Genomic DNA, 17,091 nt, shown 5'->3' with positions numbered 1-17,091 from the left:
TCACTGTGTTATTTGAGTACTTACATGGAATGTGATGTTTAATAATAATTAAAAAAAAAAGAAGATAAAATGGGTTTCCGAGATTCCTCCCACCCTCGTGATGTCCTGAGTCCGTTCCAAAACTTTCCAAAACATTCCTACACATATGGTACACTTCCCAGCCAATGTCGGTTGTTTTCCCGCTCTGAATTGATATGCTGAACTGCCTGAAGATTGCGCAATATCGTCCAACACACACACATAGGAGGGGTCTCTGACCACTGGCCTGACGTTTAGGAGGGGTCTTCTGTATATAATACCTGGTGCGGCCGGTCACAACCAAACAGCTGATCAGGATGTATACACTAGGGCTTTTGGTTGTTCTTTTCCTCATGCTGCGGAGGGCCTCAGCGGACTCTGTAAGTCTACGGTGTTCTAGATTACAATTACAATTGTGTGTATTGGATTGAGATGTAGTTAAATGTAGTGAACGACCGTTAATGTGGTTCGACCAATATATGGGGGCTGATGTTGGCCGATATCTGTGTTGGCCGATATTGAATTTCCAATATCAGCCTGCAGATATTACCATCTTTAGCAGGGCTCAATTTTAATGCTAGAGTGAAGACGATGGTACCATGTGAAACTAGAGATGACAAGGATTACATTCTAGGTTACCTGCAAAGGGGCTAAATGGGGCCCCCAAAAAAAAGGTTTTTACTTTTTATATATATATATTTTTTTTTTCTTCTTTTAAATATATATGTATATATTTTTTCATATATATAATTTTATATACAACAGTGGGAGGTAGAGCAGTCTTCTGGTAATTCGGAGGTTCCTGGTTTGATTTCCGCTCCTCCCGGGCAGCGTGTCGAAGTGTCCTTGAGCGAGACACTTAACCCCTAACTGCTCCCGATGAGCAGGTTGGCACCTTGCATGGTTGCCTCTGCTGTCCGTGTGTGAATGTGTGAGTGAATGGGTAAAATGTGAGGAACAAATTTGTAAAGCGCTTTGGATAAATGCGCTATATCAATTCACCCTTTATATACATTTATTCAATTTCATGTAAAAATAACAAAAGGTTAGACATATTTTCTCTATATTTCTAAGTTTAATCCAACGGCATTTGTTTATTTAGGCTAATAATTGTTTATCCAGATCTGGTACTGGTTGTATGAAACATGGGTTAATATCATCACTGGTTACTCTAGAAACTATGGATTTCAGTCCAGTTTGACAGCTTGTGCACCTATACGCTGGTTTGCAATCCACTGTTCAAAAGATTCAAAAGACCATTCAATAGAAGAAGACCATTGCTAAACAAACATTAATCCGATTTAAATGATGATTATTTTTTTTAATATAATTATGTCTAACCCTTAACCCTTTCACTACCACACTTACTTACTTACTTATCCTCTTCGTCCCGGTTGGGGCATAAGGCCTCAATCACTACCACACTACAGAAGGCTAACCTGGGGGTGGTGTACACAGAGGGAGGCCAGGTGGAGGGAGACACCATTCGCCTGGGACTGTTCCGAACCATGGATGTCTTCAAGGGAATCCCCTTCGCTGATGTGCCGAGGAGGTTCGAGAAGCCAACGCGGCACCCCGGCTGGGACGGTGGGTGGCCTTGTTTCTATCACGCTATACTAATCTAATTGGATTAGATTAAATTCAAATGTATTGTCATTGTAAAGCACGAGTACAGTACAATGAAAAGAAGTTTGGCATCCAACCAGAGTGCAAATGTAACATTAAAGAGTAGGGAGGGGATATGTACAGATAATATAGATATAGTATCTACAGATATAAGATTATATGCAGGTATGTACAGACATGTGGATATATATATATATGGTAAGAATAAATACATATGTATATACAGTACAGCATTATTGTACATGGTATCATACAGAGTTATGTGGGTTATATGCAGGTGTATAAGTAGGTATATAGAAGGATTATATGCAGATATAGTCAGACACATGGATATATATATATATACAGTACTATTGTCCATGGTATTATATAGAGTTATATGGGTAGACTATAGTATGAGGTAGGTAGATATGTAGGCTACTTGCAATATCTGCCTTGATGAATCCATGCACTCAGTTATTGCATTTCATGGTGTGTGAGTTTTTTTTTGTTTTCTTTTACCAACATGGGCGTGGTTGTTGGGGAGGCCGGGGGATTTTCTTTGAATTGATCTTCATCATCTTCATCATCATCACCATCAGGTAGCCATAACTGTTGCCGTACTGCGTCTCCTTAGGTGTCCTGAAGGCCACAGAGTATGGGCCGAGGTGTCTACAATTCAACCTGTTCCAGACAGATTCTCGTGGCAGCGAGGACTGCCTCCACCTTAACATCTGGGTCCCTCACGGCCGCAGAGGTAAGATACCCAGAGCCACGCTTGGGATTTGCTCGTCACTGATAACCAACAAGTAGAGGGCTGCAACGATTAGTCGACATAATCGACGATGTCGATTATAAAAAATCGTTGACGAGGAATTGTTGCGTCGATTAGTCATTCAATTTTTTTTTATAAAAATTATTATACTTTAATTTTAAATTTTCTTTTGCACTACTTATCTTTGTGAAAGTGGCTTCTCAGCTCTGGTCCAGCCAGCTGAAGACTTCTTAGCTTAACATAACAGACCGACAGTAAGTTTGGGGGAACTAATGGGATAACTGGGGATGTTGTTTGGTCCTGACAAGAGTCTCAAAGCAACTCTGAGGTCATGCTCAATGTCCAATCTGTTCCTCTGCTCTGTCTTTAGGTGGACCAGAGCTGAGAAGCCACTTTCACAAAGATAGGTAGTGCAAACATTTTTTTTTTTTTATATATAATTGTTTTTCGATTAGTCGACTAATCGAAAAAATTATCGACAGATTAGTCGACTACCAAAATAGTCATTAGTTGCAGCCCTAAAGTAGACACACACTTACGTCTCAGGGTTTCTTTTAGAGGACCCTCCCGTTGGTTGCTAAGCGACCTTCCTTAAGTTTTTTTGGTTGAAATTGGCACTATCTTCCCGTTAGCATTGTTTTGATGTAAAGATGACATGCGTAGGTTAACATTACTGTAAAAACCTGTGTTACTTCTTCCTTACCATTACTACATGGTCAAAGTCAACTTTATTGTCAGTCTTATATACATACAGAACATTTTAACTGCATTCCCCCATTCCCACAGTGTATATGTAAAAAAAGATCTAGACAATATAAAACACAAAAGTAACATATAGGACACAATATACAATAATAATAATAATAATAATAATAATAGATTGGATTTGTAATGCACTTTTTGTTCACACACAATATACAGGACTGCGAGATATGTACAATATAAACAGTATCTAAAATGCTATGAATTAATGAATGGTGTAGAATCAAATGGATTTCCATCCATGGAATTTCTGAGAATTGGTTACTTTCAACCCAATCATTTTCAAGGTCACTGTCAAGGTTATCAATTTTCTTTGAACTAAAATCCTGTTGTGATAAATTTTTAGATGCCAATTATTCTTTGTTGGTGATCAATAGCATTTCAAAATGTAACCTTCTATTTTGGAACATACATACCTAATGCTGGACTTCACCCCCTGGTTCACAACCCCCATATTTAAAATAAATAAATAAATAAATAAATAAATAAATAAATAAATAAATAAATAAATAAATAAATAAATAAATAAATAAATAAATAAATAAATAAATAAATAAATAAATAAATAAATAAATAAATAAATAAATAAATAAATAAATAAATAAATAAATAATGATAATAATTTACCATACCTATGATCATTTGCGATATTAAAAAAAACCATTTGATCCACTTGTAACATCCTTGACATTGATAATTATATTTAAAAAACTGTCACATAAAACAAACAAAATGTATTGTTTTTATCAGAGACTGTAGTCCAGTCCTACCCAAACAGCACAAAAGAAGGGGTAAAGTTTTACTGTTACAGATATTATTCAAATTAAATAGAATACATAGTAAAGTAATAACTTGAATAACTGTTCATAACTTTTGCACACTGGCCAATTACTTACCAATGATGTTGTCGAGTCAGTAGATGATTGTAGTGATCAGTAGAGTCCAGTAGAATCCCGCTGTTCTTCATACTGAAGGCTATTAGTTACCCACTAACTAATGCAAAGTCAATGTAAATTTAAATGTCTAAACCCAACCCCCTCCAATGTAATTTCTTAATTTCATCCTTAAATGAATAGACAATTATCATTATTGGCAGAAGATTTACTTATTTACATCATATTGTTTTTTTTTTTACATTTACATGTATTCTCTGAATAACAGTAAGTCTGTTGATATATTGAAAAGCAGAGGTGTGGACTCGAGTCACACATTTGACGACTTCAGACTCGACTTATTTATTATTAATTATTACAAATGAAGAGTTGCAACTCGACTTTGACTTTAACACCGATGACTTGTGATTTCACTATGACTTGATACTCTCCCTGTGCCCAAAATGTGAAGAAATTGGATTGGATTGGATTTTATTGACAACAATAAAATGTCGACCCTTCTTCCTCCCAAGAGAGTTAACGTCCATCATCCTCATCGGAGTGTACATTCCACCACACGCGAACACTGGGGTCGCACTTTCAAAACTTCACGACGAGGTAAACAAACTCCAGGCAGCTAATGTTGACGCTGCCATTTTGGTCTTGGGGGATTTCAACAGCGCGCGTCTTAAAAAGGTGCTGCCGAATTTCTATCAGCATGTGACCTGTCCCACCAGAGGCGAGAACATATTAGACCAAGTATACTCGCAATTTAAGAATGGGTACAAGTCACAGGCTCTTAGTCCATTCGGTAAAAGCGATCACGCCGCCATATTCCTTTTGCCAAAGTACAAACAGAGTCTCAAGCGAACGCCGGTGGTCTCGCGAGAGGTTAAGCGTTGGGCCGTGACGTCAGTGGAGTCACTCCAAGCAGTGCTGGGAAGCACAGAATGGAGTGTATTCCGTGATAACACAGCCAATATTAACGAATACACCGAAACGGTGATTGACTATGTCTGTACTCAGGTAGAAGTAATAATCCCCTCCACCAAAATTAATATCTACCCAAATCAAAAGCCCTGGGTAGACAAATCCGTCCGTGAGGCTCTGAAAGTGCGCACATCAGCATACAACACCGGGCTGGTGACAGGCAACATGGAAGAACACAAGATGGCAAGATACAACGTCAGGAGAGCAGTAATAGAGGCAAAACGGCGTTACAGGGATAAAGTTGAACTTCAGTTTGAACAGGCTGACTCTAGAGGCATGTGGCAGGGCCTCAGAACAATGACAGACTACAAAGGAACCCCCCTCAAACTGAACAGTGACATCTCCTTAGCAAATGATCTCAACTCCTTCTATGCGAGGTTTGAGGCTGTGAATAACAACACCAGCCTACAAACCACGGCAATGGGGGGGGGGGGGTCTGCTGATGGAGACTCAGTGTTCAGGGTAACAGAGCATGAGGTGAGACGGATCTTTAAAAAAGTGGATATCAGGAAGGCAGCAGGACCGGACGGCATCCCCGGCCGCGTCCTAAAAGTCTGTGCCGACCAACTGGCCCCGGTATTCACTGACATCTTCAACCTGTCCTTGGAACAGGCCGTCATCCCCACCTGTCTGAAGAAGTCCACCATCATCCCTGTACCCAAAAAATCTACGCCCGCTTGCCTCAACGACTACCGCCCTGTAGCCCTCACCTCCATAGCCATGAAGTGCTTTGAGAAGCTAGTGAAGGGCTACATCTGTTCCTCCCTCCCCATCAACCTGGACCCTCTGCAATTTGCATATCGCCCCAACAGGTCCACGGAGGACGCCATAGCCCATGTGCTGCACACAGCAGCATCACATCTGGACAAGAGGCAGGGGAACTATGTGAGAATGCTGTTCATCGACTACAGCTCAGCATTCAATACCATAGTCCCCTCCAAACTCATAGCCAAGCTCAGGGACCTGGGCTTGAACTATGACCTGTGCCAGTGGGTCCTGGACTTCCTGACGGGCAGACCCCAGGTGGTAAGAGCCGGCAACTGCACCTCCTCATCCATCACGCTCAACATAGGGGCCCCCCAGGGCTGTGTTCTGAGCCCCCTCCTCTACTCCCTGTACACACATGACTGCGTAGCACAGCGGAACAACAACACCATCATCAAATTTGCTGATGACACAGTAGTGGTGGGCCTGATCTCTGCCAACGACGAAAGGGCCTACCTGGAAGAGGTAGAGAACCTGTCACAGTGGTGTCAGGAGAACTGCCTCTCCCTGAACGTCAGCAAAACAAAAGAGATGATTGTGGACTTCAGGAGGTCGGGGGTCAAGGACTACAGCCCCCTCAGCATCGACGGGGCACCGGTTGAGAGAGTGAACAGTTTCAAGTACCTCGGAGCCCACATATCCGAGGACTTGACATGGACCACACACATTGACAGTGTTGTGAAGAAGGCACGACAACGCCTCTACTTCCTCAGGCGCCTAAGGAAGTTCCAAGTCAGTCAGAAGATCCTTAGGAACTTCTACTCATGTACAATAGAGAGCATCCTGACCGGCAACATCACCTCCTGGTTTGGGAATAGCACTGCACAAGACCGTAGCAGACTACAAAGAGTGACACGTTCAGCCGAACGCACAATTAGAGGGGGGCTTCCCACCCTCCAGAACATTTACAACAAGCGGTGCAAGGGGAAGGCTAAGAGAATTATTAAGGACTCGAGCCACCCGAACAACTGCCTCTTTGAACTGCTGCCGTCAGGCAAGCGATACCGGAGTCTTAAGGCGAGCACAGAAAGACTCAGAAGGAGCTTCTATCCCCAGGCCATCAGGCTGCTAAACGAACAATAATCGCTAAACGAACAATAATCACTATGCAACAACCATCAAATGCACACAGCACACACACCCACACCCACACGCACACACTCACTCAAACAAACAACACACTGCAGCACCCACTCTCCACACTTTAGATCACACAAACACACTTACACTTTATATTTATTGATAAAGGATTTGCACTACAACTCGTACACCTACTGTGAATTGTACCTAAACTGCACCTCGTCCATTTATGCCTTGCACTATATAGTATAGTATTGTATATTAGTACACTGCACAGTATTGTATATTGTATGGTAACTACGTCTACGAACATTGTACATATGTCTAAACTGAACACTGTGACCTCTTTTTTTACTTCTAATTTTTACTATGTTTTTATTTCATACTTATCTTGTCATGCACAGTCTCTGGAGCGCAACAGTAAGAAGCATTTTGTACAAAAGTATTCTGTACTTCTGTATGACAACTATTAAAGAAACTTGAAACTTGAAACATTGACAGATCAACATTTGTATTTGCCTTGTCAGGGATAAAACGAAAAGTCTTGGACTTATTGCCATCATTGTCCCTGTTGTTACTGGTTTCAAGTGGCACTATGGCATCTGAAGTGCATCGAGCATTCTTAGCGCATAATCTAAAGTGCATGTAGTAGTATTCATGTTTCAGTAAAAAAAAAAAAAGCATCATTCATGTTCATTGGTGCATTAAAAACAATAATTATTTTCATCAACAAAGTGCATAGAGACATTACTCATCGTTCACCAGAGGTTCAAAACATAATACCGTCGCACCAACATTACAGTGGCAGGTTGCTAAACAGCTGCTCCCTTATCCTGGATTTGAACACTGCAGCACTCTCTCGGTTTCCTTAATATTGAGTGGTAGTTTATGCCATAAAAAGTGTAAAGCGAAGCAATTTCCCTGATTACAGTTCTCTATCCTTCTAGCGTCCACCAATCCTCATTAGCCGCAGCCTTTCTAGCGGCCACCAATCCGTCAATCAAGTTGCGTGAGCAGAGAGGGAAGTTGTGTGTCAGTGCAGAATCCTCTCAATTTAATATACTACTAACTATTACTCTGTTGGCTTTATAATTAGAAAATTACATTTGTAGAGAATGCAATAGAGCTCGTTTAGGACTCAAAAACCCAAAGTTCCAGACTTGATTGAGACTTGCCTGTCTTGACTTGGGAATTGCCAGTCTTGACTTGCGCCTCGACTCGGGACTTGAGTGTAAAGACTTGGTGCAAAACAATGACTTGGCCCCACCTCTGTTGAAAAGTTTTGAACCAGGGTGTATCGCCACTTCTATGGTCTATTATCTGTCCATTGGGGTTCTACGATACCGACAGCACGGAAACACTGTACTCAATCTCTCTGTCCTTCTAGGGTCCACTGATCCCCCTGTCATGGTGTCTCTATCCTTCTAGGGTCCACTGATCCCCCTGTCATGGTGTCTGTCCTTCTAGGGTCCACTGATCCCCCTGTCATGGTGTCTCTATCCTTCTAGGGTCCACTGATCCCCCTGTCATGGTGTCTGTCCTTCTACGGTCCACTGATCCCCCTGTCATGGTGTCTCTATCCTTCTAGTGTCCACCAATCTCCCGGTCATGGTGTGGATCTTTGGAGGAGGCTTCATGCTTGGCGGCTCTATGGGAGCTAACGTCCTGGACAACTATCTGTACGACGGACAGGAGATTGCAGACAGGGGGGACGTCATTGTGGTGACCCTGAACTACCGGGTGGGCGCCCTGGGCTTCCTCAGCTCTGGAGACGCCAGTGGGCCTGGTAGGTGTGAGCCAGTGGGCCTTACCGCCGGTGGTGGTGGTCCAATGACTTTTTTTTCACTTATATCTCTAATGGCACTCGAGATGCCTAGTGCTGTCTACATTTATGTATTCGATGATTCTTTATGAGAATTTCATTTCAGGTATACAGACTTGTTTTGGGTGTATAATAACAAATACCGTAATTCCTCTAATAGTAACCGGGTGTCAAATACAAGCCGGGTCTCTATTAATGGCCGGGTGCGCTCTTGAGCTAAGCAATTATAAGCCGGCCTCCTAATACAAGCCGGGTTACTAATATACTGAGCTGCATACTGAGCTAGTTACTTGATTTCACTTTGAAAACGTTGAAATGACCAGTGACCACCTGTAATTGCACTGTTTACTATTTCATACAGTACTTGGTTTCAATAAATGAACCCAGTACATTTTACTGGGTTCAAACTGACACAAAATGTTGATTTATTCATTATGATCCGTTTGAAAATTTGAAATATAGGCCTCCCTCTTATACAGGCCTCCTCCTAATACAAGCCTGGTACCCGCTACAGTTGAAACAAATACAAGCCAGGGTTACTATTAGAGGAATTACGGTAATACATTAGCTCATAATATCGTCTGTTCCTCGACAGGAAACTACGGCCTGTGGGACCAGCACGCCGCCATCGGCTGGGTGCACAGGAACATCCGTTCCTTCGGAGGAGACCCTGATAACATCACCCTCTTTGGGGAGTCTGCAGGTGGAGCTAGTGTCAACTACCAGGTGAGGGGCCGTCTCAAGGGACCAGTGAGGCCGTGTGGTCGGCACGGTGGTTAGCACTGCTGCCTCACAGCAAGAAGGGCCTGGGCTTGAACCCCAGTAGGCGGAGTTTGCATGTTCTCCCTGTGTTCGCGTGGGTGTCCTCTGGGTACTCCATGCTTCCTCCCACACCACAAAGACATGCATGGTAGGCAGGGACTACAGATGGAAACTAGCTAATTAGCAAAAAATCTGGCACATTTACATTGATGTGGACACTGAAGATGTTCATTAATGTGCACTGTCCCTGGGTAAAAAATAAATAAACAAACAAAACCACGGACTGTGGTTTAACTGGCAATTCAAGAAGTAATATTCCTAGTGTTCTGTCGTAGACATCTTGGTAGGCCAACAACAGGGTAATTGTAATCAAATAACAAGTGATTGTCCTTATATGACGACCATGGCCAATGAGCTGTGGTGTTGCGCCATATTGGTAGGCATGACACATGATGAGAATACTATGAATAGATATTAAGCTCTTAGGTGGTGGCTAATTGTGTGTGTGTCTGTCTGTCTGTCTGTCTGTCTGTCCGCCCACCAAAACAGACTATCACTCCCCACAACAAAGGACTGATCAGGAGAGCCATCCACCAGAGCGGTGTTGCATTCTGCCCTTGGGCTCTAAACAGGAACCCTCGTCCGGTGGCAGAGGAGGTACGTGTTTCGAGTGGAGGCCATGAGAAAGGGTGGCACAAGATCACACACATCCAAACAAATACATGCTCTGTGCTGGACAGGAACATATTCTGAAGAATATGAAAGAAAGAGACGGCACACACTAGGACATTTATGCTCCCGTGAACATTTATTTTGTTGCCTATACTCTCTATACTCTATACCTACTGCTTTCACTGTCTACAACTGCCCTACACTGTAATCATAGTGATCATAATAATCATAACTATCTACATCGTACTATAGTCTACCCATGTAACTCTGTATGATAGCATGCACAATAGTGCTGTATATACCGTATATATACATTTATATATTCATATTTACAGCATATATATATATATACATATCTGTCTGAATACACCTGCATATAGCACATATAACTCTGTATGATATCATGTACAATAGTGCTGTATATACCATATATATACATTTATTCTTACTGTGTGTATATATATATATATATATATATATATATATATATATATATATATATATATATATATATCAACATCTGTAGATAGATACTATATCTATATATATATATATATATATATATATATATATATATATATATATATATATATATATATATCAACATCTGTAGATAGATACTATATCTATATCTGTACATATCCCTTACCTACTCTTACTAGTTACGCTGCTGGCCAGTATGACTACTATTACCATAGTGTCTTTATACCTGTATCACTGTATATATTAATACTACAACTCTGTACATATATCTGATATACTCACTAGTACTAATGTATATATGTTATACCCAGTTTAATCACCTGTACATTGTATAATATTACTATTGCACTTTACTGTTACATTTGCACTCTGGTTGGATGCCACACTTATTTTCGTTGTACTGTACTTGTGCTGTATAATGACAATACATTTTAATCTAATCTAATCTAATACATGCTCAAAACATCTCATATGGTCGTAATCTACCAATAAATATTCGTGGGAGTGTAGTTTCGTGTATGGATTCCTTTTTTTTTAAATTTTTTTATGGAAGAACATAAACATGGAAAAACATTGGGGTCCCGGGTTAATTTGCACCCTTGTCTTCTCTCTCCAGGTTGCACGTAAGGTCAACTGCCCGATTGACGACACCATGATGGCCTGTCTGAAGATGAGTGACCCTGTGGCCCTCACCATGGCTGGGGGTCTTAATACGCACGGCTCTCCTCAGAGTGAGTTGTGTGCAACTCAGTCAGCTCGTTTGACACCTGTGGGTCAAGTAGGGATCTTTATGGTCCAAAAGCCAGCTCTCTCTGACTCTGAGATAGAAGAAATTATTCTTTGATAAGAACATAGCGTAAGAAAAGTTATCTCCTCTCAAGTCAAATCTACTGTAGGCCTATGCTGTGGTTCAGTGTAGAGACAGAACCTATCGTCTTTCCTGATACCTTATTATTCATTCATTCATTGAGTAAAAGGTTTTTTTATTTGTTAGTTTTTTACCTTTATTTACCCAGGGTAGGTACGCTACGCTCGTTTTCAGCAAAACCCTGCTTCACGCTCACATAGTTACAATACATACGTCCTATTGTTATGCTTTTATATGCCTTTTTTTTGGCTTAATTCTGTATGTACAGTACACTCGACGTGACTGTAAATGAGGGAAACCTCAGTTGCTTTTTGAGTTTAAATAACGGTTTGATATGAAATGAAATACAACTGGGAGCCGCCCAATACAACCACAGTCTGACACCGTCAGCCACTGAGCAGTTGGGGGGGTTAAGTGCCTTGCTGAAAGGTGCACTTCAGTGGTTGGTATTGAGGGACGGGAGTGCATTATGCAATCACTTCCCCCGGTTCCAGGGGATCAAACCGATGACCTTCGGGGCCACAAGCCCGCTTCTCTAACCGCTTAGGCCACCGCTGTCCCAGTTAGTGTCCATGCTGTAACCTATGTCAACATTGACCTACTACTGTATATGTAACGCAAGTGTTCCACCTCCAGCCCCCGTTTCGCTCAACCTGCTCCTGTCTCCTGTGATTGACGGGGACTTTATTCCTGAGGAGCCCGGGAATCTGTTCCACAACGCTGCCGACATCGACTACATCGCCGGAGTCAACGACATGGACGGACACCTCTTCACCGGCGTAGACGTCCCCTCCGTCAACAGGCCCCTGGTGGACACCTCTATGTGAGTGGACTGGGAAGGAGAGGACACTTTGCTCTTAAAGCAACACGCCAACTTTTTGGGAAATTTGCTTATTTGCCATCTACCCTGGAGTTAGACAAGCAGATACACATACCCTTTTCTTCTCTGTGCATGCATTAGGCTTAGGGAACAGCCGCACCGTTAGCCTAGCTTAGCGTCATTCACTGGAAGTCGGTGTGCCAGTGTAGCCTAGTTCCCAACAGTCACAAAATACAACTCCAAAACTTTCCTGTAAACATGTTGTGACCTGTGTATTTACCATGTGGAGAAAAAAATTATAATAATTACGGTAGACATTTTCGTTTTCTAAGCAGATATATTTTTGAAAAACGGGGCGTTTGAGGTGATGAAATCACTGCGCCGAGGCATCAGTGGTTCGGCAAAAAAATATTCAGAGTATATATCTGCTTAGAAAGCGAAAATGTAAATTTTTCTTTATTTTTTCTCCACGTGGTAAATACACAGGTCACAACATATTTACAGGAACGTTTTGGAGTTGTATTTGGAGTGTATTTGGAGTGACTGTTGGGAACTAGGCTACACTGGCACACCTACTTCCAGTGAATGACACTAAGCTAGGCTAACAGTGCGGCTGTTCCCTAAGCCTAATGCATGCACAGAGAAGAAAGGGGCATGTATCTGCTTGTCTAACTCCAGGGTAGATGGCAAATAAGAAAATTTCCCAAAAAGTTGGCATGTTCCTTTAAGTTTCTGTTTATATAAAAAAGCAGAGGTGTGAATTTGAGTCATATGACCTGGTCACAATTATGAGGACTTCATCCTTCAATTAATAGACAATTATCATCATTGGCAGAAGATATAATTATTTACATCATGTTGTTTTTTTACATTTACATTTATTCTCTGAATAACAGTAAGTCTGTTGATATATTGAAAAGCAGAGGTGAGGACTCGAGTCACAAATTTGACGACTTCAGACTCGACTTGACAAAATTATAATTATTACACTATAATAATTATTATTATAATTATAAATTAAGACTCTCAACTCTGACTTGAGCCTCGTGACTTGAAAGACTTGCTAGTCCCCCCGAGCCCAAAATGTACAAAGATTATGGCAGAAAAAGTGTAAAGCGAATCCGCTTCATTTTCCTGATCACGGCTCCCCTTTGGCCCAGTCCGTCTCAGCGAGTGGAGAAAAGTAAGTTGTGTCTCAGTGTGGATGAAAACATACCTCCGGTTGTTTGTTTGTCTCTTTCCAGTGAGGACATGAGAGCGCTCCTGCGTGCTTACACCAAGAAGGGAGATGCTGGCGAGGACGAAGCCTTCTCCGTCTACTCCTCAACCTGGGGGTCCCGTCCTAGCAAGGCGTTAATCAAGAGGACCGTTGTGGATATCGGAACTGACGCCGTCTTCCTGGTTCCTGTACAGGCTGCTCTCTACCTCCATGCTGCCAATGCCAAGTGAGGGAAACCTATTGGTTCTGGTTCATGTCCCTGGCTTAGAGAAGACAACCTTGGGTGAAGCATGTTATGATCGTTTGATTAGCCACTTTTTCCAGTATTGATTGATTGATTGAAAATGTTATTAACAGATTGCAGAATGGGTACAATACTGTACAGCTCAATACACACAGTTGTTAAGGGGATGCAGACCAGAGAAAGACTTTCGTCTTGTTTACATCAGGGTCCCCCATTTTCAATTCATCATAAATAGTGATGCTGTATTGTAGTGTAGCTAGCATACTATACGCTACTGTAGTAGTATGGTGTATTATGCTATTGTACTTTAGCTAGTATAACTATACGGCACTGTAGTAATAATAATAATATTATTATAAACTTTATTTGTATAGCACCTTTCACACAGAGACGGCAGCTCAAAGTGCTTCACAACAGAAAAATGACAGGCACAAAATGAGCACATAAAGTGCAGACATATAAAATCACAGTTTTTCACATTAGGATCTAACATCCCCACAGGCCACCTTGTTTATGGTTTGATTCAGTTTTAGACAATAGACAATACTAAAAAGAGTAAGATAGAATAGACAGAGTAAAATAGTGCACATAAAGTGCAGACATATAAAATCACAGTTTTTTACAGTGCAATAAAATTGTTCTGGATTACTGTTTAATAGTTCAAAGTCGTCTTTACCTTCTGTTTGGTATCCACAGTTTAAAACTTGACAGTCTTCCCTCCTGTTTGATACCCACTTTGACCCTTCGAACCTCCCACTCAGGGCAAACCTCCCTCTCAGGGCGCAGTACCCTCTCTCAGGGCGCGGTTCTACTAGGCCTGGGTCTTACACAGTTTTAAAGCCTGACAGTTTCGAACCTGTAATAAAAAGCAATAGACAGAGTAAAGTGGTGCAGTGCAATACAAATTATAATAAATAATAAAGAAACCAAGACTTGGTCTGTAAAGCCTTTCACATTTCCTGCTCACGGTCCCAAAACTTCCCGCCTTTCCTGTCTCGTCCGTCTCTGTACAGGTCTGGCCGTACCTACTCCTACCTGTTCTCTGAGCCCAACCGTATCCGTGGCGTGGTCTGGCCAGGCTGGATGGGAGCTGACCATGTTGATGACTTGCAGTATATGTTTGGCAAGCCCCTCACCACACCTCTGGCATACTGGCCCAGGCACCGCGACCTCGCACGCTACATGATCGCCTACTGGACCAACTTCGCTAGGACTGGGTAAAACACTGCAGCCTCGTAGAAAATGTATTGCCAGTGGTGGAAGACGTACACAGTTCCTGTACTTAAGTAAAAGTAGAAATACCCAGATAAATGAGTACTCTCTGGTAAAAGTATTCAAATTCAATACTTGTGTAAAAATAGAGAAGTATTAAATACAATTTTGCTATTGAATGTACTTAAGTATCTAAAGTAAAAGTATGTATTCTACATGACGTTCGTGTATTCCAGTCCTTGGGAGTGTTCAAACCTCGATCCATTGACCTCTATAGGTTATGTGGTATTTGTGGTATTTGGTCCAGTTATGCTGCTCTGATTACGTCCTCTTGTAGTTTTGATTGATTGATTGAAAACTTTATTAACAGATTGCAGAATGGGTACAATACAGTACAGCTCAATACAAAGATTGTTGTTGTCAAAGTAACTAGTAACTGATGGGTTCAGATAAATGTAGTGGAGTAAAAACTACAATATTTCCTTTGAAATGTAGTGGAGTAAAAGTATAAATTTCCCTAAAATGAAAATACTAAAAATACAAGTAGCTCAAAATTGTACTTAAGTACGGTACTTGAGTAAAAGTACTTAGTTACCTTCCACCACTGCGTATTGCACATTATTATTATTGTTATTTTCATAATGATTATTAAAGCATTTAAAATTATTTATATAGATATAGCTTGTTACATGGAACCGTCTGAGAAGTCATCCGTGGAAACGGAAAAGGGTTACAAGAATACTTGGATTGAATGAATCATCTGTCTATCACCGTCAATCACGGGCTAACTTCAACCAATCAGATCAATTGGTTAATTTGACCATATGACGTAGTAGTAGGAGGGCGCTGAAAGAGGAAGCTAGCTATGTAGTTAGCATGTCGGTAGACGGTTCTTGCCGTCTTTGTGACGGGAAACGAATACCAAAAGAATATTTGATCAAAGCAAACATCACAGCTAAACCACACCCGTGGCTGCCAGTAGTTCTTCACAGGATGCTGATTGGTCAGAACCACTGTGGTTCGGGCCACAAGCACATAACTTGAAGCCTGACAAGATGGATTCTCGCATGATCTCGTAAAATCAAGTTTCAAGTTTGTTTATTATTATTTGTCAAAATAAATTACATGTACTTTACGGTGAAATGCTTGGGTCTGTATGAGCCCCTGAGAGTGTGCTTCATACAGTAAGAATGTAAGTAAAAGAGGAATATACAATACAATATACAATCTAAAGTACAGCCTAAGTACAATCTAAATACAGTGAGTACACATTTGTAAACAGTGAGGTACAAAACTTTAAGGTAAGGTGCAAATGAGGTATGAATGTAGTGCAAATCTCTTTAATAAATAGATACATATAATCTATGGCCATTATTACATAATATTCTCATGAATAATAATTATTACATTATTCTCATGAAGGCTTTTTACTGTGCCAAATCTCCACAGAGACCCCAACCAGGGAGCGCTGAATGTGCCGGTGACCTGGCCTCCATTCACCAGCTCTTCATCCAAGTACCTGGAGATCAACTCCAAAATGAACAGGAACTATGTGCATCAGAAGATGAGGCTGAACTATGTGCATTTCTGGACCAAAGTTTTACCGAGCCTCTCTACGAACACTTCATCCACACGTTGACATTAAAGATTGTAGTAATAAATAATATATGTTTTTTTATAATTTGTTTGCACTTTTCTTTTAAATCTGTAATCTCCTGCGGTCACAAAAATGGTGTAGTATACGACGTAGAAAGGTCTGTGACTGGTTCCAGGATTATTTGTTTGAAAGACGTCAATTGTGTGGAAAGTCCGGAAATACCAAATCAGAGTTTTTAAACATAACAAAGGGTGTACCACAAGGTTAAATTCTAGGTCCTGTCCTCTTTACTATTTACATAAATGATATAGTTTCATCACTGAAAGATTGTCAGGTTCATTTATATGCGGACGACACAATTGTGTATTGTGTAGCGGACTCTATTCACCTGGTGATGGAGAACCTGCAGCTTTCATTTAACTCCCTCCAAAAAGCCCTTATTGATCTCAAATTGATTCTAAATGCAAATAAAACTAAATTCATGGTTTTTCTCGAAATCCAGAAAGATTTGCATATCTCTACTAT

At 41.1% G+C, this 17,091-nt stretch overlaps 1 protein-coding gene across 1 annotated transcript; it reads left to right on the top strand.

Annotated features, from left to right (window-relative positions):
- Positions 1-371: 371 nt before the first annotated feature.
- Positions 372-16,608, top strand: LOC311237076 (bile salt-activated lipase-like; the record flags this gene model as incomplete). The annotated part of the gene is made up of 11 exons (XM_084324884.1): positions 372-398; positions 1,449-1,605; positions 2,261-2,380; positions 8,456-8,653; positions 9,285-9,415; positions 10,001-10,108; positions 11,223-11,337; positions 12,111-12,297; positions 13,539-13,739; positions 14,771-14,974; positions 16,419-16,608. The coding sequence occupies 11 exons, from the start codon at positions 372-374 to the stop codon at positions 16,606-16,608; spliced, it is 1,638 nt and encodes a 545-aa protein (XP_084181010.1).
- Between the last annotated feature and the right edge of the window lie 483 nt (positions 16,609-17,091).

Source organism: Notolepis coatsorum (assembly GCF_963971535.1).
Source record: "Notolepis coatsorum genome assembly, chromosome: 11".
Lineage (NCBI taxonomy): Eukaryota > Metazoa > Chordata > Actinopteri > Aulopiformes > Paralepididae > Notolepis > Notolepis coatsorum.
The sequence above is the reverse complement of the archived record's forward strand: the minus strand, read 5'-3'. Positions and strand labels throughout refer to the sequence as shown.